The 27,608-nt window shown below is 44.6% G+C and overlaps 1 protein-coding gene across 1 annotated transcript; it reads left to right on the top strand.

Annotated features, from left to right (window-relative positions):
• On the top strand, positions 1–26,028 carry LOC125889528 (interleukin-1 receptor accessory protein). Its single transcript, XM_049577598.1, has 12 exons — positions 1–613; positions 5,190–5,275; positions 11,642–11,852; positions 12,365–12,448; positions 15,379–15,604; positions 15,837–16,005; positions 16,099–16,170; positions 18,659–18,785; positions 19,028–19,176; positions 19,296–19,439; positions 21,845–21,988; positions 24,017–26,028. Coding segments are annotated over exons 1-12 (1,866 nt in total). The 5' UTR covers positions 1–611; the 3' UTR covers positions 24,469–26,028.
• Positions 26,029–27,608: the final 1,580 nt, after the last annotated feature.

The raw sequence follows: 27,608 nt of genomic DNA, 5'->3' as shown, positions 1-27,608 counted from the left end.
AACTTTTACTTCCTAAATACACACCGACACACACCGACACACACACACAGACACACACCGCTCTGTGCCGCTGTAACTTGTTTTGTCGCAGATTTAAACACAGAAAGTTTCTCTGCGTCTGTCAGTGTGTGTGTGTGTCACAATGTGTGTGTCTGTGTGTGTGTGTCCGTCACTTCTCTGTTTTGGTTCCTGTCTCTGATAGCGGCAACACTTCGCTGCCTTTAATTAATTAGTTAATGAGCACGTGACTTCATCCCGGGGCTCGTTAATTACCGACAGGCTTCTCGCGCCACCGCCGCTCAGCTGGAAGATTTCCCGGACCACCGGGGGGACCGCCGCCGTTACTCCCGGAGATTTACAGCCGTGACCGAGCCCTGCCACGGGGCCGTTCATCATCTGCTGCGGTGCTAACCGGAGGGTGTGTGTGAGTGTGTGTGCGTCAGCTGCAGGACTGTCACACCTCTCTCTCTCTCTCTTTCTCTCTCTCTCACACACACACACACACACACACACAGACTCGGGGTACCCCCCTCACAGCCCCGCCGGACCCGCCCCCGACTGGCTCATCCCGACCGGGCAGACACCGAGCAGACCTCCCGGACCTGCTGTCAATGTAAGTCCACCTCCTGCTGTGCTTTATGTCTTAAATGTGTCATTTTCTCTATGGAGTCTGGCACTGCCGCGTGTCGCTGTTGTAGTAATGGTAATTAAATGTTAATTAAATGTAATTGTGTGGTTTGACTCACTGACTGAAGCTTTGAATGAGAGCATGAACCCGTGACTGAAAATAAACAACATGTTTACCAGGGATAGACCGGGGATTGCGGTTCGCTCGTGTTTGGGGTCCTGTGTGTGCGGAATCTCATTCAAAAACCTTTCAATTTATAGTTTTGTCAGAGATTCTTACCAGCACATACAAAGTGACAGCTAAACTACACGTTAGCATTAATAATATTAATGTACTCTACGTTTCGGCTTTGAAACACAACACCAGCCTGCATTTAAATCAACAGAAATACAACTTTTGTTCATCTCAAGCCAGTAACTGCAAACGCACCGCGACGGACACAGTTACAGACGGTCAGGAAAGTTTTCTCAAAGCAAATTGTTGCTAATTTGTGAGCCGAATTATTCACGACACTCAAAGCATTTGTAAAAACGTCTTAAAGTTTGTAAAAAAAATTCGGTTCAGTTTGTTGAGACCGTGAATGTGTTTTAAAATGAACGTTTTTTAAATGAAGATCCGCCACACAAATTTGTTTGTGAGCGGAGTCGTTGTTCTCCATCGATCCGCTCTGATAATCAGATTATCGTCACTCACATCAGTTCGGGGGGGATCTGCAGCGATCAGCACAAACACAGCTGAGCACTGCAGTCCACCTGCCTCTTCATCATCATCACCATCATCATTACCAAAAAGCCTCACATAAATCCTGACGTGTCAAACAAAGACCTTCATCACCTGCTTAGCTGTGTTTTACTGTTACATGTGATGTGTTTGGATTCACATGAAGCACCAGTGCCTCAGCGTTGTACTCGAGTATTTGGTGAATAAATAAACTCCAGCACAGACGAACACTGTAACCTGGACCATCCTAAAACATCCTCCTCAAATTAAACCGTTAACAGGAAGTGTCTCTGTAAGCCATCATCATGTGTTTGATAAGATAAGATAAGACACACCTTTATTAATCCCACAATTGAGAAATTCCAGTGTTAGAGCAGTCAAGGGGAAAGAGTCAGATTAAAGATTTCAATATTTAAAAACTTAAAAAACTAGGCATGCAGAAAAAAGTACAAAAGATACAAGAAACAGCAATAAATACTAACAATAACTCTGAAGCAACAGCTGTGACAAACTGCGCCTGACTGCAGGTATGAATCCAGTCTTAGCTGTTATTGATCAGTCGATCGGGCCTCTCCTGCAGCTGATTGATTGTGGTTTACAGTCTGCAGGTTGTTGCTCCAGCAGCTGAATGAACTTCCTGTGTGAGCTGAGGGAGTGCAGGAGGTCAGGGTTCATGCTGCTGGTTATTCAGGGATGATTTCAGTCCTCACTAGTCAGGAGACAGCTGAGACACAGATTATAAATGATTTTAAATGGAATATTGTGTTTATTTAATCAGCTGAGGATATGAATCATTATGTTTCTGTTACCTTAGAAGGAGCTGTTTATATTTATAAAGGGAGCAGGTCCTCATCGCCATGATGAGATCACCATGTTGCCTCAACACGGTCTGATCCCAACTCGTCAAATATTGCTGCTTTGTCTGTGGACTCTAACGTCCACATAAAGCATGCAGGGTATCCTCAGGTGTTGACACTGTGGGACGCTGCATGCATCGTGTCTCTTGAAATGTGACGGTGTCTGTTCGTTAGTTAATCATATACTTTGAATGTCAGTGAAGCACCTCCTAGTTACGTTTACTTCCTTGTTTGGCTGTACATTCACACAGGAAGTGAACAGTGGCCTCCTGGTTGAAAGTCCAGGGCTTGTTTGACCTGTCCACCTCCCCTCTGCACACCAGATAGAGACTTTTCATCTCCTTGTGTTAGATTGTTACCAGCGGTGTTACAAACTGCTGCTGGCTGGTGCGTTTTATAACGCTGCAAAAAGTGCCTCTGTTTGTTGGTGTCCAGATCAGTGACACAGCAGCGGCGTTTGACGTGTTTGGACTGAGAACAGGCAGGAACAGACGAACCAAACACCAGACAGGGACCATAGCTAGCAGCCCCTCCACTGCGAGAGCGTCAGAAAAACACAGATTTAAAAGTGTTTTATTCAGAGTGTTTCCTGGTGTAAATCAGCTGGTGTGAGACCTCTGAGGATCATTCAGCTCCTCAGCAATCAACACTGAAGGAATTCTGACCAGGAGAAGTGTCAGCTGGTTGTAATCTGCAGTCCTCACTGATAGACACCACTAAACCCCCCTCTTACATGCTGTTACCCAGCACTGGGGGCAAAGTCCCCGCTGGAAACACAGCAGTGTTTCTGTAACAGACAGCTGTTATTGTGGCGCTATCCCTGCTGGACAAACTGTGACGGGTCGCAGAGAAACAGCCACATCTGGTTCCTGCACAGCTCCAGCAGACCTGAGACTATGAGACACATCCACATAAAAACTTTATCTTGAAACAGAAGTGTAATTTCCTGGCTCTTATTCTGAGACCAGTGTAGCTCTGTGTTACAGCGGTCGTCTTCAGTATCTGAACACACTGACGCTCTGCACCTCCAAAACACAACCAAATCCACAAGAGTTTTCTACCGTTGACGCAGCTCCTGAGGCCTCAGCTGTGTGTGTTTGCACTAATTGAACGTTCCATCCTTTTGTTTGAGAGTCCAAAGTCTGCGTGTCCCCGTCATAAAGTGAAGGAGCAGAGGAGCAGAGGAGCAGCAGCTGGACCGTGACAACAAACCTCCACTGAGACGAACGTTGTGATTGTAAATTACAAAGTGTAAATGAAAGACTGCGGCCGGCGGCGGCGATGCTAAATGATGATCAGAGTGTGAAATATGATTTTCTGCAGCACAGAGGAAACTGCTGAGTGTTTGTTTGTGTGGATATGACTAATTAACTACCCAGAATCCTCTGGGGCCGGGCTGCGGTGGTTATTGTCATCTCCATACCTGAGGCGTATTACACGCTTATATGAACACACACAGCAGGTTTATTGAGGTGTGTGTGTGTGTGTGTGTGTGTGTGTGTGTGTGATGGATGGTGTTGTGGAGCAGCTCTGGTTCTGTATGTCCCTCCTGGGATCCACTAGCTCTGCCTGATCGTCCACCATGACACATCCTCTCTCCGTCTGTCTGTTCCAGCCTCACTTCATCTTTCCTCTCCTCCACAGTCTCCTCCTCCTCCTCCTCCTCTTCGTCTGCTTCTCCCAACTTCACATGTCTTTTATTTTGAAATGTAAAACATACGCAGACACCTCGTCCTGTCTGACGTGTCTGGACTGTTCTCTGATAGTTTGGGGTCTGGATCTGGAGGTGTTTTCTGGTTCTTCCTTCAGAGTTTGGGGGTAAACTCAGTTCTTCAGAGCAGGAAACTAAACTCTTCGTATCCTCGTCCATCTTGTGTCACAGATGGTTTCTTTAATCCATCAGTGTTTATATTTGTATATATTTTCGTGTCATACGTCCAGTCCTTGTGAACGTGATATCTAAAGAACACCTGATGGGGATTTCTTCAAATTTAGCACAAATGTCCTCTTGGCCTCCGTCCTGTTTGTGGTCAGGTCCGCCCAGTGGACGCAAACCAACAGTGGGTCAGTTTTCAGGCTGGGAAAGAGATGCATGTCCAAAAGAAAAACCCACAGTTCTGTGCAGATGGAGAAACACACCCACTTTGAAACATTGTGAAAGACTTGGAAATGAACAGATATCACAGTGCTGACCTTTTTTTTCCAAAGAAGAAGGTGTTTGAAGGAATGAAAGAAGGAGGCTGTGTTCACACGGTCCAATACGTCCACCACTGTTGGAAAACTGTAAAGAAATGTTGATGCAAAGTGACAAGCAGCAGCTTTTGACGTGATAATCAACATGTCAGGGCGCATTAATCACAGTCTGCACAGCTGCATGGAAACAGGAATACTTGTGGAATGTTGTTTTTCATTAGACGTGAACAGCTTAGTCAGAATATTTAAAAAACTTTGTGATGTCTTGTGTGCGTAAACGCCGCTGCTTCATGTGTTCTACCCCTGATCTGAGGAAGAGGAAACACTCACACGTGAATGAGGTGTTTTTGTAGAATAAGATCAGATGTGAGAGCAGCAAAAAGAAGAAAGCAGAAATCACTCACAGAAAGACTTTTACATGAGGTCTTTAGATGAAGAGATGAACAGAGGTAAAGAGAGGTGAAGGTCAGTATCACCTCGTCTCATCTCCCATAACGAGTCTGATTAACTCTGCTGCTGCAGCAGATTTATGAACGAGGGCCGAGACAGAATCCTGGTAGCAAAGAGACGACAGACAGAGCTTCAATTCCTCCTGAAAGCGGCGTTCAAACCATCTTAAAGACGTAATAAAGCTGAAAGTTGGGCGAACAGTTAGATTTTGGCGTTTGTGGGCAAAACTCTGCTGTGTCAGTAGAACAGCAGCGACTGGTCGACATTTTCTCCTGAAATAAAACATTAAAGTGATCAAAACGAGCTGATAGGACATTAACAGTCTCTCTGTGTCTCTGCAGGGCGCCCTTCATCTCCACCCTCCTCTTCCTCATCCTGGTGGCGGGCGGCGTTGCACCAGCCGTCAGTCAGTCCAGCAACCCATCAGGTAGGTGACAGCCGCGCTGTGACTGGAGCTTGTTAGAGGACACATTCGATGACATCAGTTTAACAGCAGACTGAAACCACTGAGGGAGCCACACCTCACGTTTCACCTGCACTCAAGACTGACTCAGGTTTCATGTGTCGACGTGTTTTACAGAATCTTTACGTTGTTTTAAAGTAAATAATCTTGCAGAGCGCTGACAGAGCTGCACGGCTCCGTCTGTGTGAGCATTCTTCTCTCAGGTGAAGGGAATTAAAAACTTGAAATATGATCCTCATGATATTTTTTAACCTTCCACATTGTGCGCCGTGTAGAAGGTAGAAAATAAAATAAAATCCTCCCTCGTTCATGTGGTGCAACTCTGCAGAAGCGGGGTTAATTAAAAGTCGAAGCTCTCACCCTGCAGGACGAGGAATGGATGGTCTCAGAGAGAGGAAGGTCATTTGTAACACTGTCTGAGAGTGGAGGGAAGGAGGGAGGCTGTAGAGGGGAGGAGGGGGGGATGGATAGAAGGAGGTGAAGATGGATGGATGTAAAGTGAGGAGGGGATCAGACAGTGGGGGGAGATGGATGGAGCTGATGCTGGTGAATGAAATGAGATGAAACTTGAATGAATCCTTTGGGGAAACTGCGCTATTACACCAACAAACTGCTCGAACACTCACTGAGCATATAGATAACGTGTTTAATGTCCCGCAGCCTGATGATGTCACAGACATATATTTAAAAGTCTCTGTGAAAGTTGTACAAATATTAAACCTTCAGGGATTAATACGTGATTAATACATTGATTTTGCAAATTAGGCTGATTCACGGCTCCACATGTCAACACCTTTACAGATAATTAAACCAGACCTGCTGGGTTCAATGGTTTCAGGGGGCCTGGGACAACTTGGGAAACTTTTTGTACCACATAATGAGGTGTGGTGGGAATAACGGCGGTGCTGCTTCTGTGTTTGGCCTGCAAGAACTTTAAGAGGCCGTAGAAGATGAACCAGCACACAGTGACTGATGCAGTCCAGTCACCAAGAGAAAAGGTTGTCGTTGAACGTTACATACATCAACGTTTCCAAAGTGACGTCGTGTATGAGCTGACTTTGGCTGTGTCTGAATGTTCTGTGTGGAGGACTACACGTCTGCAACATGAAAAAACACTCAGGTCATTTTCTCAGGGCTGTTAATGACGTGGTGATTACATGATTTAATGTGTAACTTTATGCACTACGCCATTACGGCACAAATCAGAACGAGCAGCGACCCTGCTCGTTAACATTAGCTCGTGCTATTAGCCCTCCTCTGTACCCTCTGTGCCCTCACCGATACACCCTTCCTACCCAAGGGGCGGCACTAACTGAGGCATATTAAATGCCGCCACGCGCAATTGGATAGCATGATAGCCAATCAGAGCAAAAAACAAGGTGACGTATTCATTGCACTGAGCCCCATGTGTTTGCCGACCAGTGGGGCTAACTGATATATTATGCTTTTGCCGTATGGCGTCGGCAAAACAGCAAAAACGTCCTTCCTGGAAGCGAAGGCTTCTAGGGCAGTCTCCTGTTCCTCTCTCAAGGAGAAAGATAAGTGTAGTTGGCTTAGTGTTTCTTCCACAGCTAAACTGAATGGACGCGGTGCTTCGGCAGCTGCCATCTTGGCTGTTTACTTTTAGACTACGGTGCAGCGCTGTCCTCATCATGTTACGCCCGCCCAGAGCCCGCCTCTGTCAGATAGACTGATCTGATTGGTCCGATGGGCGATTCAGTGGGCTCTGCTCGTCGGGGCCAGATCCCCGTGCAGTGTAAATTCGAATGTGCTGGGGGCGGGGCATCTGGATTTCCAGGTTAGCAGGTCATAGATGTGTGATGTACATTTTAGTTGATAAAACGTCAAAACATTTAATTTGATGTGTAGGCTGCACATTTTTACAGATGTAGAATGCAATAATCTCTCCAGGCCTGCAACAATATAAACGAAAATCTGAAAGTTAAAAAATAACTGTTATTCATTTCTGTATAATTTTATGTCAAAGCCACAGGGACCAGTTGAGAGGGTCTAAAGAGCTGCAGGTTGCCGACCCCTGGGCTGAACCAAACCACATGTTAACCACAGGGTTTAGAAAAAAAAGAAATGCAAAGTTATAAAGTATCTGCAAATGTAAAGTATCCACGGTTTGCAGGAACGTACAGTGCCAACATTTTTTCTGGTGTTTGGGTCGACTGACGACGAATGACACCAAATGTTTTTGTTAGTTAACTTCAGCGAAGTTAAAAGTTCAAATTATTTTTGATTCCAAAGTCGTTGCGCTGAGATGAAGCCTGGTTAAAGCTTCATCTCTTCAGATCAGAGAAAAACGTCGTAGGACCAAATTATTTATTTATAACATTTGCACTGAGCCAAAGAACAAAACGGGACCCAACGAAGGACCTGCGATGGGCCGCATTCCTTCCTTGCATCACCACAATGCCTGTTACTGATAATAAGCATGTGGCATTCTTATTAAGGTGACATTTTTACTGTTGTCTTTGTAACGTGGTGTTTTCAGTCAGTCATTCCTTTATTCATCGTCATATTCAGAGTGTATGCTGACGATATGAAAGTGTTTGTTTAGTTTGACCTTGCTCAGTTTTAGACTCATTCTTCTTGTGCATGTGGAGAATAATTAAGATGTTCAGGTCTGAAGACGCAGTAAAAATATTCAATTACATTTTTACTGCGTCTCATATACGCAGCTCAATATCCGACACATTTATTACACAACACATCTCGTCTTTATACGGAGCAGCTCCGACTGAAGCTGAAACCTGCATGAAAATAAAAGAGCTGCTTGTTACAGATGGATGGATTGTGTGTGTGTGTGTGTGTGTGTGTGTAGGGATGAGGCTGGAGGTATTACTGTAGATGGATGGATGTATAGTGAGGGAGGAGGAGAAGGAGGTGGATGGATGTTGGAGCAGGTTTTAATAGAAAGACTAATACTCTGGGCAGGAAAACCTGACAGGTCAATTACCAACACACACACACACACACACACACTTTACAGACAATAGAGGGCCTCCATTAATCCAGCGTTCGGTGTTCAGGATCCAGAGAACCAGCCGAGCTGAAAGCGTCCTACACTCTGAGGCTCGAGGCCCAAAACAGGCCGCTGCTCCTCAGTTATCCAATAAACTCTGAATCTTTCTTACAGCTTGATTTATTGATCATTTAGATGTTGTAAGTTTGATGCTGAAAAGTTTTTGTAGCTGTGGTTAACTTCCAGTCAGTATGGCTGCCACTAAAGATTATTTTTACTAGTGATTCACCTGCCTGATGTTCTCTTGAACTTTCATTATTGAATTTAAGATAAAGATCTGTGATCTAATTTAAGGAGGATTTTAGGGAGTAAGTTGTTTTGAGACACTGGAAGAGGCCCGTCTGTGGAGAACACATTAGTCATTATTATTACCATCACGTACTGAACACTCATCGTCTTCATCCTCCATCCATTACTCATCCATTATGAATGAGGCCTTGGAAGGAGTGTGTGTGTGTGTGTGTGTGTGTGTGTGTGTGTGTGTGTGTGTGTCTGATTTGATTGATTGATCGACTGAAGACTGAATACTTGAGCTGAAACCGTTACTCAATTAAATCAATTGGCAGAAAATTAGCCGGATGATTAATTGTTCTTTGAGTCTTTCTTTCAGTGAAAATCACAAAGTGAAGATTTGCAGTTTCTCTTTTTAATTTGGTCGTCAGAAGTGTTCCGTCTTCCCTCCCGGCTAAATGTTTTGGCATGTAGAATGGTTATGAATACTACTGTACCCATGAGCCTCAGCAGATGTCGCCATGGAGCAGAAGAGCTATGAATTCAGAGTTGTATCATATTCAGAAGGCTACAGTGCTGCACGCAGGAACAGGGTTATTAAAAAAAATCTGTCCAAACGTTCTGACTTGACTGTTAGCCCTGTCATCCCCATCAAACTGACCGCTCCATGGGAGTATGGTGGCTTTGGTGACGGCAGCAACAGAAAGTTTTCCAATACAGCGGGGAGTTGGGACAGTCTGGGATCAGCCCCTTGGTTGAGGATGTTTCGATACTACTCGGTTCTGGGTTTTTTGGTCAAGTATCGATACTTAGCCCCACGCTTCACCCTGCCATTAGCTGCACGGAAATGGGACCTGAAGTTCTCTGATTGGATGTTTATTGCAGCAGCTCCCTCTAGGATTCATAGTTGACTTCCTACAGATGTTTCTGAGCCATTTCTATGAGCATGTAATTTAATTTACATTTACATTGCAGTTTTCTAAGCACTATAAAAGCTTAATGCTGATAAAACAAAAGTCTTTACTTGTGCTCGAACTACCTTCGTCCCTGAAGACGCAAAGACACTGAACACATAATCGTGGATGTTATCTACACATTTTTGAGCTGTTACAGGTACTTGAAGGACAGTGAAGTTCATGGTATCTCGGAAGAGTTTCCAGTGAAAGTTGTAAGCGTCAAGATTCAGAGTTCCTTGAGGGGGGCCTAGGGCTTCTTAAAGAGCTAACCAAAGACCTTGAAGTATTTCCTAAAGGAGATTTAATCGTCTTTTGATTGGTTCTAGAGGTCTTTTCGTGATTTAAATGCCTAAAGGGCTTTAGAGATCTTTTAAGTGGAGGTTTAAGGGGTTCTTGTGATTCCTCATGTTCTGTTCTTTGCAGATGATATCCAGTTCTACATCTGAATACATCGCAAAGTTGTCTTAGCACTATACAAGCAGCTGGTCGATAATGTTCAACAGCTTAATGTTGATAAAACAAAAGTCTTTACTTGTGCCTGAACTAGCTTCGTCCCTAAAGACGCAAAGACACTAATCTCATTAATCTTGTATGTTGTTTGAACTCTCACTGCACATTTTTGATCAGCTTCCTACATGACCAGAAAACTGCAGCTTTTACATCCACACTCTACTAATCAACAAACTGGCTGCACTTGTTTGTCTTTATCCTAAAACAATAAAGAGTTAATTCATGGGATTTATGTACAGAAAAAGTAACTTGCACAAATGTTAAATGTTGATGTTCCTCTGATTCAGAGGCTTTCCCAGCCTCACGGAAATAAATCAGGGCAGTGTGGGATATTTTCAGCTTTAAGGTCAGGGTCAGGAAACTGTCCACAAACATCAGCAGCCTGTTTACATCTCATTCACTGTGCTCTGTTTGGTTGTGTCTGTGTCAAATGTTTCGCAGCATTTCAAACCAAATTTCAGAAATAAAAGCAGCAGCAGATCAGTCTCAGATGAAGCCTGGTCTCCTTCTCTCTGACTGAGTTTCAGCACAAAGTGTTTAGTGTGCAGCTCAGATGAGTTCCAGTGTTTTAATGGGGCAGCTGCCCTCTGTGCTTTAAGCCTTTAATGAGATGGAAGTGTAATAACGTCGTTCGTTTAATAAGGCCAGTTAACGACGACATCCACTAAGCTCTGTTTGATTCCCTCATAAAAACTCTAAATCAGAGCCAGAACAACTGGACCACATCCAGAGAGGGAGAGACGTCCCTCCACTCCTCTTTCTCTTCACTCCATCATTATATAATGATCAAGTTATAAAAGAACTTCGTCACAACAGCCTCAAGTTTTTCGCTCGTTCGACCTTTTGCTCCGTCCAGGACAGTGATCAGCACTGAAGCGTTTCATTGCACTGAAAGATAATGAAAAACATTTCTGACCATGCATATGCTAAATAGACTTACGACGCACGCTTACACTAATGTTGATGGAGCGGTCATGCAGGGCGCTGACCCGTTCACTGGCAGACATTTGGGGTCAAATGTGTTGCTCGAGGACACTTCAGTAAGAGTCAGAGAAATATTCCAGAAATATTGCAACTCATTTTGCAAAACGTTGTAACTACTTTCTTGAAGTATTCCAACAATATTAAGACCGTTTCATCAAATGTTCAGACTATTTTTTTAATGAAATATTTCGATGTGTTCCTCAAAATATCCAACTTTTTTATTTTTAGAAACTGCTGACTGTTTAATCTAAATATTTGGACTTTGTTCAGTGTTCCTGATTTTTTGTGTGTGTGATGTTTTCTTAAAGATGGTGTGGTTAAATGTTTTTCTCTTGGTTTCATTTGAGTCACTTTCACACAGTTGTACACATTGTTTAAGTTTGCAAAGACTCTTTTCCCAAAGCTTGTTGTCCACACTACAACTACAAAAATGTGCTACGCTGTGTTTCTAGCGGGGATTGTGTCCCCAAAACTAAAACATGATCTCTTCCTAACTAATGCGGAGTGTTTGTTGTGCTTGAAACGTCAAGTTTAAACTTGTCCGCCACATGATAACAAGTGTAATGACCCGTGTTTTGCAGAAATACACAATGCCAACATTTTCTCTGTCTCCCTCAGAGCCCACGTGCTACGACTGGGGGGTGTCCAGCGAAGGGGCGGTGTCGGTCATGGAGGGGGAGGCCGGCTGGCTCTCCTGCCCTCTCTTCTCTCACCCCTCCGTCTACAACTACACCTCCTCCCAGAGCGCCGGGCACAACCTCGTCTGGTACCGTGTCCCTGAGGGTCACGATGTGGAGCAGCCAATCCCCTACAACAGGAAGGTCAACAGGTACAACAGGAAGTTCTGATCCACTGATTATTTACCTGTTTTATGCCTCTGTGCCAGCAGTAGTGTGGCCGTCCATTGATGACAGTAAGAGGAACTTGACTGGTTTGCAGAGGCGTAAAACTGTGAGGCAGTAATTATAGTTTACTCTCTTCATTCATAAAGTTACAGCAGAGTCACTACAGAGCTGCCGTAGTAACGTAAAAGGTGGTTAAACTCAATGTTCCTTAGTGGCTCGATCGTGGGCCCTCAGGAAACACGATGGATTGATGCGTGCACTTCTCAGTCTCTATTTTAAAAACCAATCTGGGATCATTCAGACTAATTGAGACACTCTGAGAGTAACTGACTGATGAAGAGCGGCGTAACGATTTCCCTTCCAGACAGGATGTATGGTGTTTTGGAGGCGAGCAGCACGATTAGCGTCACCAGACTTAGAGGAGGTTTGTTCTAATGTCGCTGTAATTGGATCTGATTTACGTTCATTCACAGTCTAATGTGATTCTCGTCTGCAGCTCGAGGCTCAGCAGAGACAGAGACAGACTGCTGCTGGAGCCCGCCACCGCCGCCGACACCGGACAGTACATCTGCATGCTGCGGTAAGACGTTCAACTGTCAGGGTGTGCTTTGTTTCACGTGGAGTTTCATTTTGCATGTTAGTGTTTTATCAGCTCTATTGCAACTCCTCTGAATTGTGTGAGTCCCTGGGAGACATTTAACAAACAGCACTGTGGCTGCTCAGTGCTCTAACAGCAGCTCAGAGATCAGACCTGCAGATCCTTCAGATAAAATCAGACGCTGCTCTTGGTTTTGATCCTCCCGTCTCAGCCGCTCGACACTTAATCAGCTAAAGTGTCTCTGAGAGCGTCTTAAAGATCTGCAGCTGCTCGGCTCGCAGGATCTTATAGAAATGGAGACTCAGGGTTTCAGATTCGACCCGTCAGCTGGCGGCGGTCCAGGCCTGCATGTGACAGTTCATTTCCTGAGAAATGAGGTCTGCAGGTCACTGAGCTGAGAGGATGAGGAGGGACGCCTTTAATCACTGCAGGGTTCTGGTCTGTGCAGGGTGCTTTAGGGACGGGATGCTTCATGCTGCATCTTTAGTCAGCCAATCAAAATGCAGCAAATGAGCATGATGAGAGTTTTAAAGACGGCGATATGTTGGTTGCACTGCAGCTCTGACTGTTAGCGTCACTCTCTGCAGTGACGGAGCTGACACGAGAACTGATGTGCACACTGTTGTTTCTGGACGTTTCTACTCTCACTGGAGGAAATGAGGCTCACGCAAATGTGATCTGATGAACAGAATTTGTCCACAACTGTGGAATGACATCACACACACACACACACACACACTGTGAGTCAGTCAGTGTTTCAGTGGTAGATGGAGATAAGTGTTCGCTCTCTGCCAGGAAGTGCATTACTGTTTCCACTGAAAGTCACCAGAGATGTTATCAGACATTCAGGCTGATGACGATCTCAGCAGGATGTTTGTTTTTCATTTACTAATAATGAAGAAGAAACGACTGAAGCTTTACTCTCATTTATATACTCTCCTGCTGCAGGTCAAGACGACTGTCACTCCTCTAAACAAGCACTTCCTCCTGATACAGTGGACGACACACGGTCATAATCTGACTTCCCAAACTTTACTACTGTGACTATTTATTAAGGCCTGTCACTAGGGCTGCCCCCCTGACTAAGACTGTTCGTAGTGGACCAACAGTCCTCACCAGGGTCCATCAGTGGACTAGTCTCCTGCATGTTTCTGATATGAATGTAATGATTAAATGATATATTTTGGTGGTTTGAGTTGAAGGTGTGAGAAAGAATAGTATCAGTAACAGCAGCCATGTTTCCATCAGCCTGTTTAGATGCACATCTAGAAGTATCGCATCGGAAAATTTTGGTGGAAACACCAAAGTTCGAATTAAAATCCCCTGATTCGCACAAACTAAAATACACTCGCTTTAGCCGGGTTTTGGTTGATGCGAAAAAATGTTGATTCGCAAAATGGGGGATGGAAACAGTTATGTTCGAATTAAGTCTGACGTAGCGCACCTCTCTCCATGGTGATATCCACACTCCGGGTCGGGAAGGTGGTAATGCATTTACAAGCTGGTTGCCAACCGCCAGAAAACGTAGAAGAAGAAGAATGCGAGACTTGTTTTGTTTCCGGTTCTGCGGAAAACTTGTGCGAGTTCGTAGTTTTCACCAAAGTCTGTACATTTAATGGAAACACACTTTTAATACACATTTCCCAATGATTCAAATCACTTTTGGATGGAAACATAGCTATTGTTAACACTGTGCTACATTACAGAGAAATACAAACCGTACTAATGAACCTTCATTAATATAGGCCTATATTTTATCTCCAAGTGCACGTCACACACTGAGCGAGCCGCCTGTTAATGACGCTGTGGGCTAATGGGCATGTAGCTACTTCCATGTTTCAGATGATACGTCATGTTTGTAGTCGACCAATGAAGATGAGTTTACATATCACCTTGGGTTCGTCCTTCACCTTCTCAAAATGATCCCACACTTTGGATTTCCTGCCCGACATGTTATTAACTAGCCTGTGGAATAACCGCAGGTACCAGCCCTGGAGATTAACCTGACTCCTGTCTGACTGCTGAGCGTGGACACTTCCTGTGTCTGTCCTTTCAAAGTAAAGTCACACATGGTCCAGTCATATAGGCTTGGATTTATTTTGACAAGGTGCAGCTCCTGATAGAATTTCATGTTTGTTTTCTTCTTCTGTGACTAAGCAACCAATGAAATCCTGCCGACTAATCCTTATCCTACGATATATGGACATAACCTCGTTGTATGACAAAGCTTCACACAAATGTCTAACAGGATAAAATAACACAGGTCAAAGGTCAGCTTGACTGTGACATCATCATGTTTTAACGTCATATCTCAGGAACAGAAGGGGAGACATTTGGTCAGATACTGAATTGGTGACTCTAATCTTGAAACTGTGCTGACTGTATAGATCTTCTGTGTGTGAAGCATCCATGTTTTACAAATTTCAGCTTCTCTGTAGCAGCATCTGAAAGATTGTCTGCCGTCACGGCTGCAGACGAGTCTGAATAGACATGGATGTAAACTGTAACTGCACTGTGACTGGTCTAAAATGGTGTCAAAATGACAAGAACATTGTATATTGTAATTCTTTCTGGGACGATACATCGTCCAACACACAGAGTTACAGGGTCAGGTCTGCTGTCACTGCTGCTGTGACATTAAACCATTCATTCGGCCCAGTGTGATCTAGTTTTATTTTCCTGTGTGGTCACAAGTCACATCCTGCTTCCTGTCTGATCATGTTCGCTGTTTGATCTCACAGGCAGTTTCATACTTGTGACCCCAAAAACAACAGGTTGGAAATTACAGCTGAAGATGGTATCTTTGGTCTGTGGTCTGTGCATCCCCAGGAGTCTTCATGAGAGACGTCCAATCAGAGAGCTTCTTGCTGTGATGATGGAGGTTCAGTTTTTGTTTGTCTGTGTCTTTGCAGTAACAAGTCGTCCTGCAGTCAGATCGCCATGCAGCTGAAGGTGCTGCGGCCCGACGACGTGGTCCGCAGGCTTGAATGCGAGCCTCCGGTTGCCATGGCAGCCAGCGAGGTGATCATCCCTTTTCAGGAGGGGATGGTGCTGGACTGTCCAGACCTAGAGGAAGCACGCAAAATGGCCGAAGGAGAGCCAACCGTCACCTGGTACCATGTGAAACTAGGCGGCTCGGTAATCCATCCGTCCATCTGTCTAACATCTATCCAACATGTGGGTCAGCCTGTGGTCGTAGCTGTAGTGTATGTGGACACCAGAGTGTCACAGACGCCGGGTGTTGTTAGCCTAGCTTAGCACAAAGCTTGAAAGCAGAGGGAAACTGCTAGCGTAGTGCCATCAAAAGAGAAAACGATCCACCTCATAAAAATCTCACCGTCTCTCTCCGTCCTGTCTCTCTGTGTCTCAGCGGTGTGACCAGTACCCGTTCCTGGCCAGCAACCGGGAGCAGAGAGGACCCAGCCTGCACATTCACGTCATGTACGAGTTCTATCAGGGTGTTTATTTCTGCACAGTCGACTACAGGAGGAGAGGCAAAGCCCTCAACTTCACCAGGAGCATCAACGTCAGCGCAGTCTGTGAGTCAGCCACACCACTGCTGACAACACCACCACTGTACAGACATTCATTTACACCACTGTGAGGTTTAACACTCGGTTTTATTCCCACAGATCCGACTGCTTTGCCCAAACTACCCATCATCCTCCGCCCGGGGGAAAACCAGGTCATCATTGTCGAACAGGGTGAGTTAACAGCAGGGACACTGTCAGCTGTCAGATCATGAAACCGTTTGAATTAAAATGTGATTAAATTAGCCTTTTAGCTAACGTTGATTTTTCAAGATTACTCCGGAGACCCAGAAACAGATCGGCACAATTTGATCACGATTAAACGGGATTAGTGAAGGTCTACAAACGAGGTTACGTCCCCATCAGGTGATGCAAATTCCTCCTGGCTGCATTTACATCAGCTGTAGCGCTGTCAGTAAAACACATGTAAGCTCACACTGCTGGTGGATTCCTTTATAGTGTGAAGGCAGTTTTTCCACAGTGGTTGTGATGAGATGATTTGTCGCTGATAGACTTGTGAAAACTCGATAAAATAAACCTCCAGTAAACCTTCAAATTCACAGACCTGTTCGCCACCGGATTATTTCCAACACAGCCCTTTATGTTGTTTTAAGATACTGTAAAACTTCAGTTAAAAGCCCCGTCCCAAACAGACACCCAGTCCTGTTTACTGCCCTCATGTAGATACACATTTTGCTGTCATACATTATGGGGATGTCTGACTTTGCACATATGGGGACACCTGCCTGTGTCTCACAACATGGGGACACTTTCTTGTCTAATACACTATGGGGACACCCTCCTGTGGCTTGACTGACTTTTCCAAGACGCTGACTTTGCATATATTATTTGGGGACACTTGTCTGTGTCATACATCACGGGGCCACCTGACTTTGCAGGCATCATGGGAACTCCATCATGTATCATACATTATGAGGACACCTAATTTTGCATATATTAAGAGGACACCATCCCATGTCATACATTATAGAGACACCTTCCTGTGTCATACACTATTGGGACACCTGACTCTGAGTATTTCATGGGGACTCCATCATGTATCATACATTTCGGGGACACCTCCCTGTGTCATATATTATGAGGGTAGCTGACTTTGCATACAATATGGGGACACGTGAATGTGTCATACATTATGAGGACATGTACGTGAGGACTCATTGATCAGTGCACATGACAGTCAGCAGTTGTTGTTGAAGGATGTGGTCGTCGTGGTGATGGAATGGTACAGCCAAACTAATCGCTGCGGTAATTTGTTATTGATCAGGAACGATTGTTGGATTAGAACAATCTGTCACACACACACACACACACACACACACACACACACACACACACACACACACACACACACTCATGATGGCGACAGGAAGTGGAGAGAATATTGGATTTTTTAAAGCTTTTCTCATCTAGACGGAGAACAAGTAGCTTTCCCAAAATGTCCGACTGTTCCTTTAACTCTGGACCTTTAACTTTCCTTGTGAAGCATCGCAGAGTTTCACTTCCCCTGGAGTCTGATTATCGTCTCTGAGACATGCAGCGTCTTCACTTTAACTCGACCACTCCCAGTAAAATAGTTATTCTGGAACTGGAGCAGGTTATGTTGAAATATTTGTTCATTTGTTTGTACGTGAAAAGCAAACAGGAAGTAGACACTCACATCCTGTCCTGCAGCACAGGCTTCTCCCTCTGATACTTTCTAACCCTCTCAGCAGCTCAGTGACTGCGGGGTATCCAGATGGGAGCTTCATCTGCTCCAGCCTCGTTACTGTTCATATTTCCTGTGTTTTTATGGGACCTCCGTCAGCTCCTCCACCTGCAGCAGGACTCTCAGGACATAAAGCTGCTCCGGCAGTGATGGAGAGGCGCCGCCTCCTCTGCCAACAACTTCTTTTAAATTGGTTTTTCCTGAGAGCGGCTCGGAGGAGATTCAACATTCACAAAGTTAATTGTGTGAACAGAACTAGTGCAGGCTGCAGGAGCTCGTCCAATAAAAGAGAACGAGCCGTTAACAAGGAGCACGGAGACACGGCGCCAAACACGTGTCACATGAACATGGATTGTACATCACTGCTGAACGGGCGGTGAACTGCAGGATGTTTAAAGGAAACGTGTCTCTTGTGCACAGACACTGTTTGATGCTTTATTCTGACTGTGACTGCGGCGGTTTGACTGTCAAGCTCTTCTGTGCACGTCAGGAAGTAGAGTCTCTGCTGTGCCCTCTGATAACGCTGTGGTGTTGGCGCTCCAGGTCCTCCTCGATCTGGACACCCAGAAACCAGACGTGCTGTAGTCGACGATCAGCTCCTTGGTGACTCTAAATTGTCCGTAGGTGTGAATGTGAGTGTGAATGGTTGTCTGTCTCTATGTGTCAGCCCTGTGATAGTCTGGCGACCTGTCCAGGGTGAACCCTGCCTCTCACTCATCCTGACTGAAAGTGATGTAAGTTTAATTCAGTGATATCATGAAACCGCAAATGTTCTGAGACGGTTATCGCACAGTGAACATTTCATACCGTTGCAGCCGTATCGCATTCTGTTTTTAACTGATGTTTTACACAGCGTCCCAGCGTTTTTAGAGTCGGGGTTGTAAATGTGTGTCAATGATGCTGAGTTCTGACTGTGAATCTTCTCCTCCCTCTCAGGCACCAAAGTGCGTCTGGTGTGCGTAGGTGTGTTCCCCTACCTGAACTCTCCACGGGACATTTGGTGGACCGTTGATGGGAAGAAGTTGGATAAACTCGGTGACCCTCGATTCAACAACTCTGACAGGTGGAAGGAAAACATGTTCAGTCTGAGGTTTTATTAATGTGTTACATATAAAGCTTGCAGCTGCTGTGGTTGTTAAAGAGCAGCTGCATCCCTCACCCTGCTCATAAACTCTGTGATTGTCAAATACTGAGCTTGACATAGAGCGCCGAGCTCAGCAGGTCTCTGCAGAGGGTTAAACATACAGGATTTATGGGTAATAAGTCAGAGTGTTTGACAGATATGATGTGTGTGTTTGTTTGCAGCGAACTGAAGAACGACCACGGGGACCGCACGTTGGAGAGTGTACTGGTGATCAAGGACTTTCGGTCTGAAGACCTGAAAAGGGAGTATAACTGCTCCGTGAGGAACGTGAAGGGCTTTGAGACCCGCAGAGTTCACCTGGAGGAGGAGGGTGAGGACACAGAGATGAAGCTGATATCCTTTACTGAAAATGTCAGACTGTTCCTTTAAATCTGCCCGGACAGGTGGACAGACAGGTATTAAAGTTCAGGTGTGTTTGCTTTGCGTCAGTGTGGCTGCCGTCGGTGGAGCTGGGCTGTGGTCTCGGTGTGACTCTGGTCCTCATGCTGCTCCTCTTCGTGGTTTATCACGTCTTCTGGTTGGAGCTGCTGCTGCTCTATCGCTCCTGGTTTGGCACAGACGAGCGGCACACAGGTGAGCGCCAGGCAACGCCTCAGGTGTGCCTTATTTTAAAAACCTGTCGCCTCTTCTGATTTCATTTAAGTCTCAAATAAAAACCGGATGTTCAGATAACGGCAGGGGAACTCATTGGTTGTTCTCTTATTTTAATTTGTAAAGTTTGACTCTAATCTTGACACTGTGCTGACTGTATAGATCTTCTGTGTGTGAAGCATCCATGTTTGAAGCCGTGTCCACTGTCATGGCTCCACGTGAGTCAGGACAGACATGGATGTAAACTGTAACTGTGCCCTGACCGGTTTGTGGAGGCAGTATTTCTAGTTTCCGTGCTGTTCTGCTGGTACGACACTCAGTAAACCCACAGATGTGTCAACACATTTAAATGATTTAGCACCTTTTTGTATAATTGAAAAACACGTGAGCAGGAAGAAAAACATTTTCTGAAGTATGAGTAATAAAACTGGACCCTTGTCTTCACCGTTTCACCTTCAGCACTTCACATTTTACGTCCTGATTGTAAATTTCTTGGGTTTAACGATGGTGATCGTTTCTGTCTGGCTGCAGTTGGAGCATTTAGATTATTAAACCTCACATAGTAGAACACAGGATAGTTGCTCGTCACGCTGCCAGATTTGTTCATTCAGCCCCAAAAATGTTGCAACACCGTGCAGCGAGCCCAGAGCGCCGCTGCCAGCTCAAACAACCTCGCTCAACATTTTTATGGCGAAGCTTTTACTCAAGACCACAAAACCTGCGTCGGACGCCAGTAACATTTACAACATTTACATCCTGTGCATCAAAGTTGTCATCTGTGCAAATCTGGTGTGCACAGGTTCTGATCCTGTGCATGCAGATTTTGATCGCAAATGATCATATCAGCACAAGTTAGTGTCACAATATTTTTTTTTTATTATCTTGTGCACGTAAAGTAATGTGACTTGTGTGCACAAATTACTATGTGTCTAATCATTTGAGTGCACAAGATTTAAAGAATATCCTTCGCAACTTCAGGGTCTCCATGTTTCCTCAGTGTTGCTACTTATTGTTCTTCCACTGGATCTGATAATTATTATTATTAATAATAATCCGATGTCGGAGTTTCCATGAACGCACCATCGAGTTTCAAACCCAGCTCATGAATGCATCAGGGGAAAATGAACACAGATAAAAAGTGACAGAAATCCATCTACAGTAAGTTTTGAGTCTGCAGATGGTTTTTAACTTCTCTAACTCTGCCAGGATGCCGACGTCCTCGCTCCCCCCTCCTCTGTTAAATGGTATCTCCCAGGCGCACTACGTCATCAAACCATGTGATGTTTGGTATTGCCGGATTCAGGAAGCTCTCGACTTTTAAAAAATAACATTGTTTTTCTTTTATTTATTATGTATTTCGCACCAGAGCAGCCTAAACACACAAAGTCCAAAATCGCAATGAGTGGTGACAAGTCATGTCATGCCGTTTTTCGACGGGAAAAGTTAAAGGATTACTCACGATCTTATGTGGAGCTGTTAGCGGGCACGTAGCTGTTTTATAAAAGGGAAGAGTCTCACTCCTACCACTATTTTTGGCTGAGATACACCATCTAGAAAGTGGGATCATAACTTTCACGTTTCATATGGCTTTATTTGGTGATATTTTATGGTGTTTCTGTGTCATAAACAACATCAGCTATCATAATCACACCTGATTTCAATAAGGTACAATGTCTGAAGCTGGCTGAGTGTTGTTTGATCACTGATAGTACTGTTTTGAAGCCGAGTGACCGACTTGTCATGTGGAGCTCCGCCTGGATCTTTTCATGGTAAAAACACTGTAGAATGGTCATACTTTGAGCAGTCTTCTTCAAATTTGAAACAAGTGTTCATTGATAGTGTGCCTACAGCCCCACAGTGTCATTTACCTGCTCAGATGAAGCCACAGACAGTTATTCATCCTGAAACACGTTTTTATTTTATTTTAGGCAAATTTCTTCATCTTCTTCAAAATCTTCAACTTTTTACTGACTTCAGAGGCCCATTACTCTGTCTCTGTATCACCTAGAGTGTTTCTGACACTTTCACAAGAAACTTCAGAGAGTTTTCTTTCTGGCAAGACCTCATGCATGCATGTAGTCAGAGCGGTTCAGAAGCTACAGTCATTTGAATGTGGGTATGTCATTTTAGGCGTTTTCACTAGAAAATGTGGAGTGCAAGAGTTAATAGAAACTCATCAGCAGAGACATGACAGATTTTATGTAATGTGTTACAGAGAAAACAGAAAAAAACAGCTGTGTGTGGAGTTTTTGACAATTACGTCACAAAGATTTTGACTTGACTTCCTGCAGATAAGGACGTGGAAAAAATGTTTTTCCCCCAATGACACCTCCTAATCTGTAATCAATACTGTGTGTGTGTGTGTGTGTGTGTGTGTGTGTGTTCAGATGATAAGGAGTATGACGTGTACATCTCGTACGCGAGGAACAGCGAGGAGGAGCAGTTTGTTCTGTCGATGCTGCGCAGCGTCCTGGAGAATGAGCTGGGATACTCAGTGTGTATCTTTGACAGAGACAGTCTGCCGGGAGGGAGTGAGTACTCACACGTGCTGCAGTACACACTGATACTGCCGTACACACTCTGTATGATCGTACACACACACTTTCTGCAGTACAGCACACAGTGATGATGCACTGCACACAAACATAATGCAGAACAGTCCGTCTACACCAGGAGTCGGCAACCTGTGTTACATTTTCTGCCAAATCTAAGAGAAGATTAAAATGTGTTGAGCTGCAAAAAACATATTTGAGCCTCACAGTGAAGGTAACACAGCCTGTTAAGTCTTTCCTTCGTTAATATGTTGAAGTCGGTTTTTAATGATTATGTGGTTCTTTAACTTTGAAGTTTTGGTGTTGAAAGCGAATGAATCTGTACATGTACTGTTGAATTCTCAATTTCTTTCCCTTTTTTTGGATCTAGACTTCATAGCTAGCGCAGCGAGGGAGACTCAAGGCCGACCACTGCTATTGAGGTTTGGCAGAATTTAGAGGAAGAGGCTCCAGGCAGTCGACTGATGGAGCACATTTTAGTTGACGAAATGTTAAAACCTTTTTTTTTATTCAGTGTAAAGTTGGAGAATTTAAGAATCACAGCAGGCTGAGCAGAGTATTCTAGATGTCCGTCTCCTCAGCAACACTTCCCAGCTCCTCCTGGAGGACCCCGAGGTGTTCCCAGGCCTGATGAGATATATAATCCCTCCAGTGTGTTCTGGGTCTGCCCCGGGGCCTCCTACCAGAGGGACGTGCCCAGAACACCTCAGCTGACCCTCTGATTAGTCTCGCTCCCAAGCGAAGGAGTTCAAGTATCTCAGGGTCTTGTTCACAGTGAGGGTAGAATGGAGCGTGAGATGGATCAGTGGTTTGTTGCAGCATCTGCAGTGATGCAGGCGCTGTGCCAGACTGTCGTGGTTCAGAGGGAGCTGAGCCAGAAGGCAAAGCTTTTGATTTCCTGGTCCATCTCCGTCCCAACCCTCACCTATGGTCATGAGCTCTGGGTAGTGACTGAAAGAATGAGATCACAGATACAAGCATCTGAAATGAGTTTCCTCTGTAGGGTGATAGGGGGAGGAGTCAGACATCTGGAGGGAGCTCGGAGTAGAGCCGCTGCCCCTTCATTTCCATATACTTTATTTTGAAGTCACAGGGAGCCTTTAGAGAGGGGCCAAAGAGCCGCAGGTTGCCGACCCCTGGTCTGCGCTCTGATACCACAGTACAATACAGTCTCACAACAACTACACATACAACTGCCAGGAGTCCTGGTACTGTTCATATTACCAGCTCTGCTCAGACTCTCTACTGTCACTGCTACCAGTCATATTACTTCTACTAATACTTCTACAACTGTTGCTACTGCTCCTGCTCCTTGTCCTCCTCCTACTTCTACTTCTACTGCTCCTGCTGCTCCTGCTGCTCTCCCTGCTACTGTTCCTACTTAAGCCCAGTTCAGACCAAAGATTCATGACAAGATTAAACACTTCCAGAACGTTGCAGAGAAAAGTGTCAGTGGTGTGAACTGGCCAGTCTGAGCTCAACTCAAGCCGGCTGATGGTGTCACCTGACACTCAGCAGACACACCACTGCACAAGTATAAATGCTCACAACGGCGTAGGCTACAGCGCATGCTCTGCATAGTATAAATCTACCTTTACACAGCGTACACACACTCCCTGTCAGGCGGGTTAAACCAAACAAGACAGAAACAAAGATAAATTAATAGAAAAGTTTCGTCTGGCTGTCAGACCTTTAGGAAAGTGATGTCAGGAAAGTTTGAATGTCTCATGCTGACGCATTTTTCCCACCATTTAACTGCAGAGTTTACCAACAGCTCCTGTTTTACTCACAGATTGTTAATCAGATAACAAGCTGATGTCAGATCTCAGACATTACGTCTACTGCCTCCACTATTTCTGCCGATACTTGTACTGCAGTTGTGTCACTGATGCTACAACTGCTGCTGCTGCTGTCTTTATTCTGTCTGCTACTTCTGCTACAGACCAACAAAACACACTTCATCCATTCATCCATCATCCCTTCACTAACCCTCCTCTCTCCCTGCAGCCATCACTGATGAGACTCTGAGTTTTGTGGCTCGTAGCCGTCGCCTCCTGGTGGTCATTAGCCCCGGCTACGCCTCCCAGGGCTCCCAGGCCCTGCTGGAGCTGCAGGCCGGCATCGATGGCATGGCGAGGGGCGGGCACCTGCGGGTGATCCTGGTCCAGTACAAGCCAGTCCGGAGGCAGGGCTGGGTCAGGGAGCTGAGGAGGGCCCGGGTGGCCCTGGCTCTGGTCCGCTGGCAGGGAGACAAGTCCAAGGAGCTGACGTCGCGCTTCTGGAAGAGGCTGAGGGTGGAGTTACCTGTGAGGAGGGTCAGCAGCAGAGGGGAGAAGGAGGAGAGCAGTAAGGAAGTGGCTCTGATGAGGCTGCACAGTCAGAACAGCACAAACTCCCAAACAGGCCTCATCAGCAACACGATCAAAGACCCGCAGAAGATCCTCAACTCTGCAGCGTAGACACGACAGACATCCGTGGCGTGTTCAGTGTCCACAGAGCTGTCATCACGTCTTTATGACTGAGACCACAGGTGACATGTGTGGACAGCCTTCATCTACAGAGATGTTTCTGCCTCTATTTTCAGTCTGTTTTTAACTCTGGCTGAGTTCATCTGGTATCGTCACTGTGCCTGTGACTCAGTTATGATGCCAAAACAGTGCCTTATTAATTTCAACCTTTCCTGCAAAACCTTCATTATAAAACACTCAGCAGCTCAAAAAGCAAAGAGAAGAGGAACGAATGAAACAGTACAGAAACCTGCGGTGCTTCTCAGATTAATTTTTCATAAACTCAGCTTCAGTATTATTCGTCCTCTCATTATCATCATCGTTACCATAAATCATTTTTCATCTGCACACTATCCACTAATTATCACTGTGTATTTCATATTACTGTATCGTCTGTACAGATTTCAGAGCACTGTGTTAAGTATGGTTGCACACTGGTGTTTGTTTTGAACCCTGGAGTTAGGGTTGAGCTCCGACTGTTTGTCCACAGCAGCCAAGACATCTGCCAGTCGAGGCGAAAATACATAAATCTTTCTACACCACGACACATTTCATTTTACTCCATAGACTCAACAGCCTCAATTGTGCTTAGGTCCACCTGGTTTTTGAGCCAAAGGCTAACATTAGCATGCCTTAGCATGTTTCATGTTTACCATGCTAACAGTAGCATGTTAGCATGTGTTATCAGCATCAGTATTTCTATTATATAATACAGTGTTAGAAGAAAGACCAAAGAATTCATCCTCAGGGGACCATGAATGTCTACTTTTCAATTGTACTGCATCTTTAGACCGAAGTTGCAGGTTTACTTATTTCAGTTCAGTCAGACTTTTCTCTAAGAAATATCTCCACCCAGTGGCCAGAAAAATGTTGGCATTGTGCGTTTCTGCAGACCGCGCATATGTTACACTTGCACGTTATTTTATTATGCAGTGGATAAGTTGACTCTTTCTGTTTCAGCAGTGCTTGGGGTAATGTGAAGTTAGGTTTAGGCAGAAAAAGCACTTGGTTATGGTTTGGAAAAGCTCATGTTTTAGCTTAAAATATACGGTTTGGTGGCACAGTCATGGCTAGAAATTGCGTGAGATTATCCCCACTGGAAGAATGGTGATAGGGTGTTAAAAAAAACACCTGAAAAGTCACTGAGAAAGAGCCATGGTCTTGAATAGTGGTCTGAAGCTTGGCAGGCATCTTGCCTCAGTGACATGATCATCCACCATCCACCTACAGATGACAAAATCAGCTCATGTACTGCGTCTCTTTAGAAATGTTGATATGATTCATATGAAAAATGCAAATATAAAGTGTCTGTGCAGAAATGTGAAAGGCCAACATTTTTTCTGGTGACTGGACTGAGCCTCTGGTGACCATCAGAGGAGCTGCATTTAATACACTTCAACTATTAGCTGTGGTGGTCCCTAAACTTCTGTTAGATTTATTCCAAAAATAAAGTTGGGTGTCATCTGCGTAGAATGACACTCTCAGTATTGTATGCAGCAGCCTTCAAAAGCACCACAGCTATAAAATGTTACAGAGGAAACACAGACCCACCAAAGAGGGATCCATGCACTGCTTCATTTCACATATCAGCCATAAATGAATGTATTTACAGATAAAACCTGATCATTACTTTAAAATGTTACAGTTACTCTGCACTTTGTTTTTTGTATTTTATTCTGTTTGTCACTGCTTCCACTTTTATACCTTCAAAATATCTACAATAAATCAAGTTATATTTTTCTGTAAAGGAATGTAGTATATTCTAGTACAGTGGTTCCCAACTGGTGGGTCGCAGATCCATTCTGAATGGACCGCAAGTGACTTGCAAACATGTCAAGTTTATAGAAAGACACACCCTATTTTTAAGTGCATTTAATTTTCAGCACAGACTTTATATTTTAAAGTTTCCTGCTGTAGAGTGAGTAACTAAAAGACAGCTAATTGACAGAGATAGCAAATTAGCTTGATGACCTGGCCAAAGCCAAGTATGACGCCAAATGTATTAAACTGTGTGAATCTTGAACTATTGACTAGGCCCCGATCAGAAAGCAGTTTAGCAATTGGAGGCGACTCTTTAAATTGTTTTTAATGAGAACAAAGCTTCATGCTCGCTGTTTTTGAGTAGCCACATGCCTTGAGTTTCTGCACGCTAGGCGCCTGGCGTTTTTGCCAGAGCGCTCTGAACACTTGAGATAAAAAAAACTTCAACTCAGAGCGGAAAAGCCTGAGTCATGTCTGCTTTTTTCTTTGTTGTCCAATGGGATTATTTGAGAGGTGGGCCTTCTGTGGTGGTCAGAAGTTTACAGTTGGTAAATGATGGAGGAGAAGCTCCTGGACCAACTGGTGGTACTCCCCATGATCCAGCCTCTTTTTTAGGGTCTCATGAACCCACACAGATCTCTGTTTATCTGCTGACAGCCTCTCACCGTCAACCAGAGCTACAGACAGCACCCTCTGCCTCAACATGGCAGCAGCTACACACTGATTACTGCAGGATACATAAAAAAATGAACAGTAGATTGATCACACAGGAAGGTTAGGGTACTAAGGTGATGGGGTGGTTTCCTGGCAACAATTAAAAGGCGCAGCAAGCGTAGTGCACCACTTGCAACCTGCAAAGGGCTTTCTGTGTGATCGGGGCCAAAGGAGAAATCCAGACCAGTTGGGATCCACTGATCTAGTGCACAGTGTCGTATAAAGAAGATATTGTGCTATTCATCTTTAACACTTTGTAAAAGAACAGTAATGTAATGGGAGAATGCATCCTGCACCTTGTCATGCCTAAATGTTTATATTTTAGCAGTTTGCAGTATTTCATCTATTTTTGTAAATAAATAAATTGTTCATTTCCACCATGTCATCATCATCATTTTTTCATTCTTCATTTCATGTCTTACATTTGCAGTTACACACAAGCATGGAGTCAAAATGATAATGCACATGTGACCACATATAAATAGTCCCTACGATTATTCTTTTCTCCCCAGAAGGTTAACATGAAATCATTGATTCTTTCTAGAAAACTGTCCGACTCTTAAAACCATAAACATTCACATTTCATTTTAGAATAAATATGTAAAACAGTACAGAGT

This window comes from Epinephelus fuscoguttatus, linkage group LG5 (assembly GCF_011397635.1).
Source record: "Epinephelus fuscoguttatus linkage group LG5, E.fuscoguttatus.final_Chr_v1".
Taxonomy (NCBI): Eukaryota; Metazoa; Chordata; class Actinopteri; order Perciformes; family Serranidae; genus Epinephelus; species Epinephelus fuscoguttatus.
Note: the sequence above shows the minus strand (reverse complement) of the source record. Positions and strands in the feature narration are given on the sequence as shown.

Coding starts and splice junctions, on each gene's coding strand:
- LOC125889528 (XM_049577598.1), top strand. Junction 11,853..12,364: donor TACAACAGGAAGGTCAACAG/GTACAACAGGAA, acceptor TCTCGTCTGCAG/CTCGAGGCTCAGCAGAGACA. Junction 16,006..16,098: donor CATCAACGTCAGCGCAGTCT/GTGAGTCAGCCA, acceptor TTATTCCCACAG/ATCCGACTGCTTTGCCCAAA.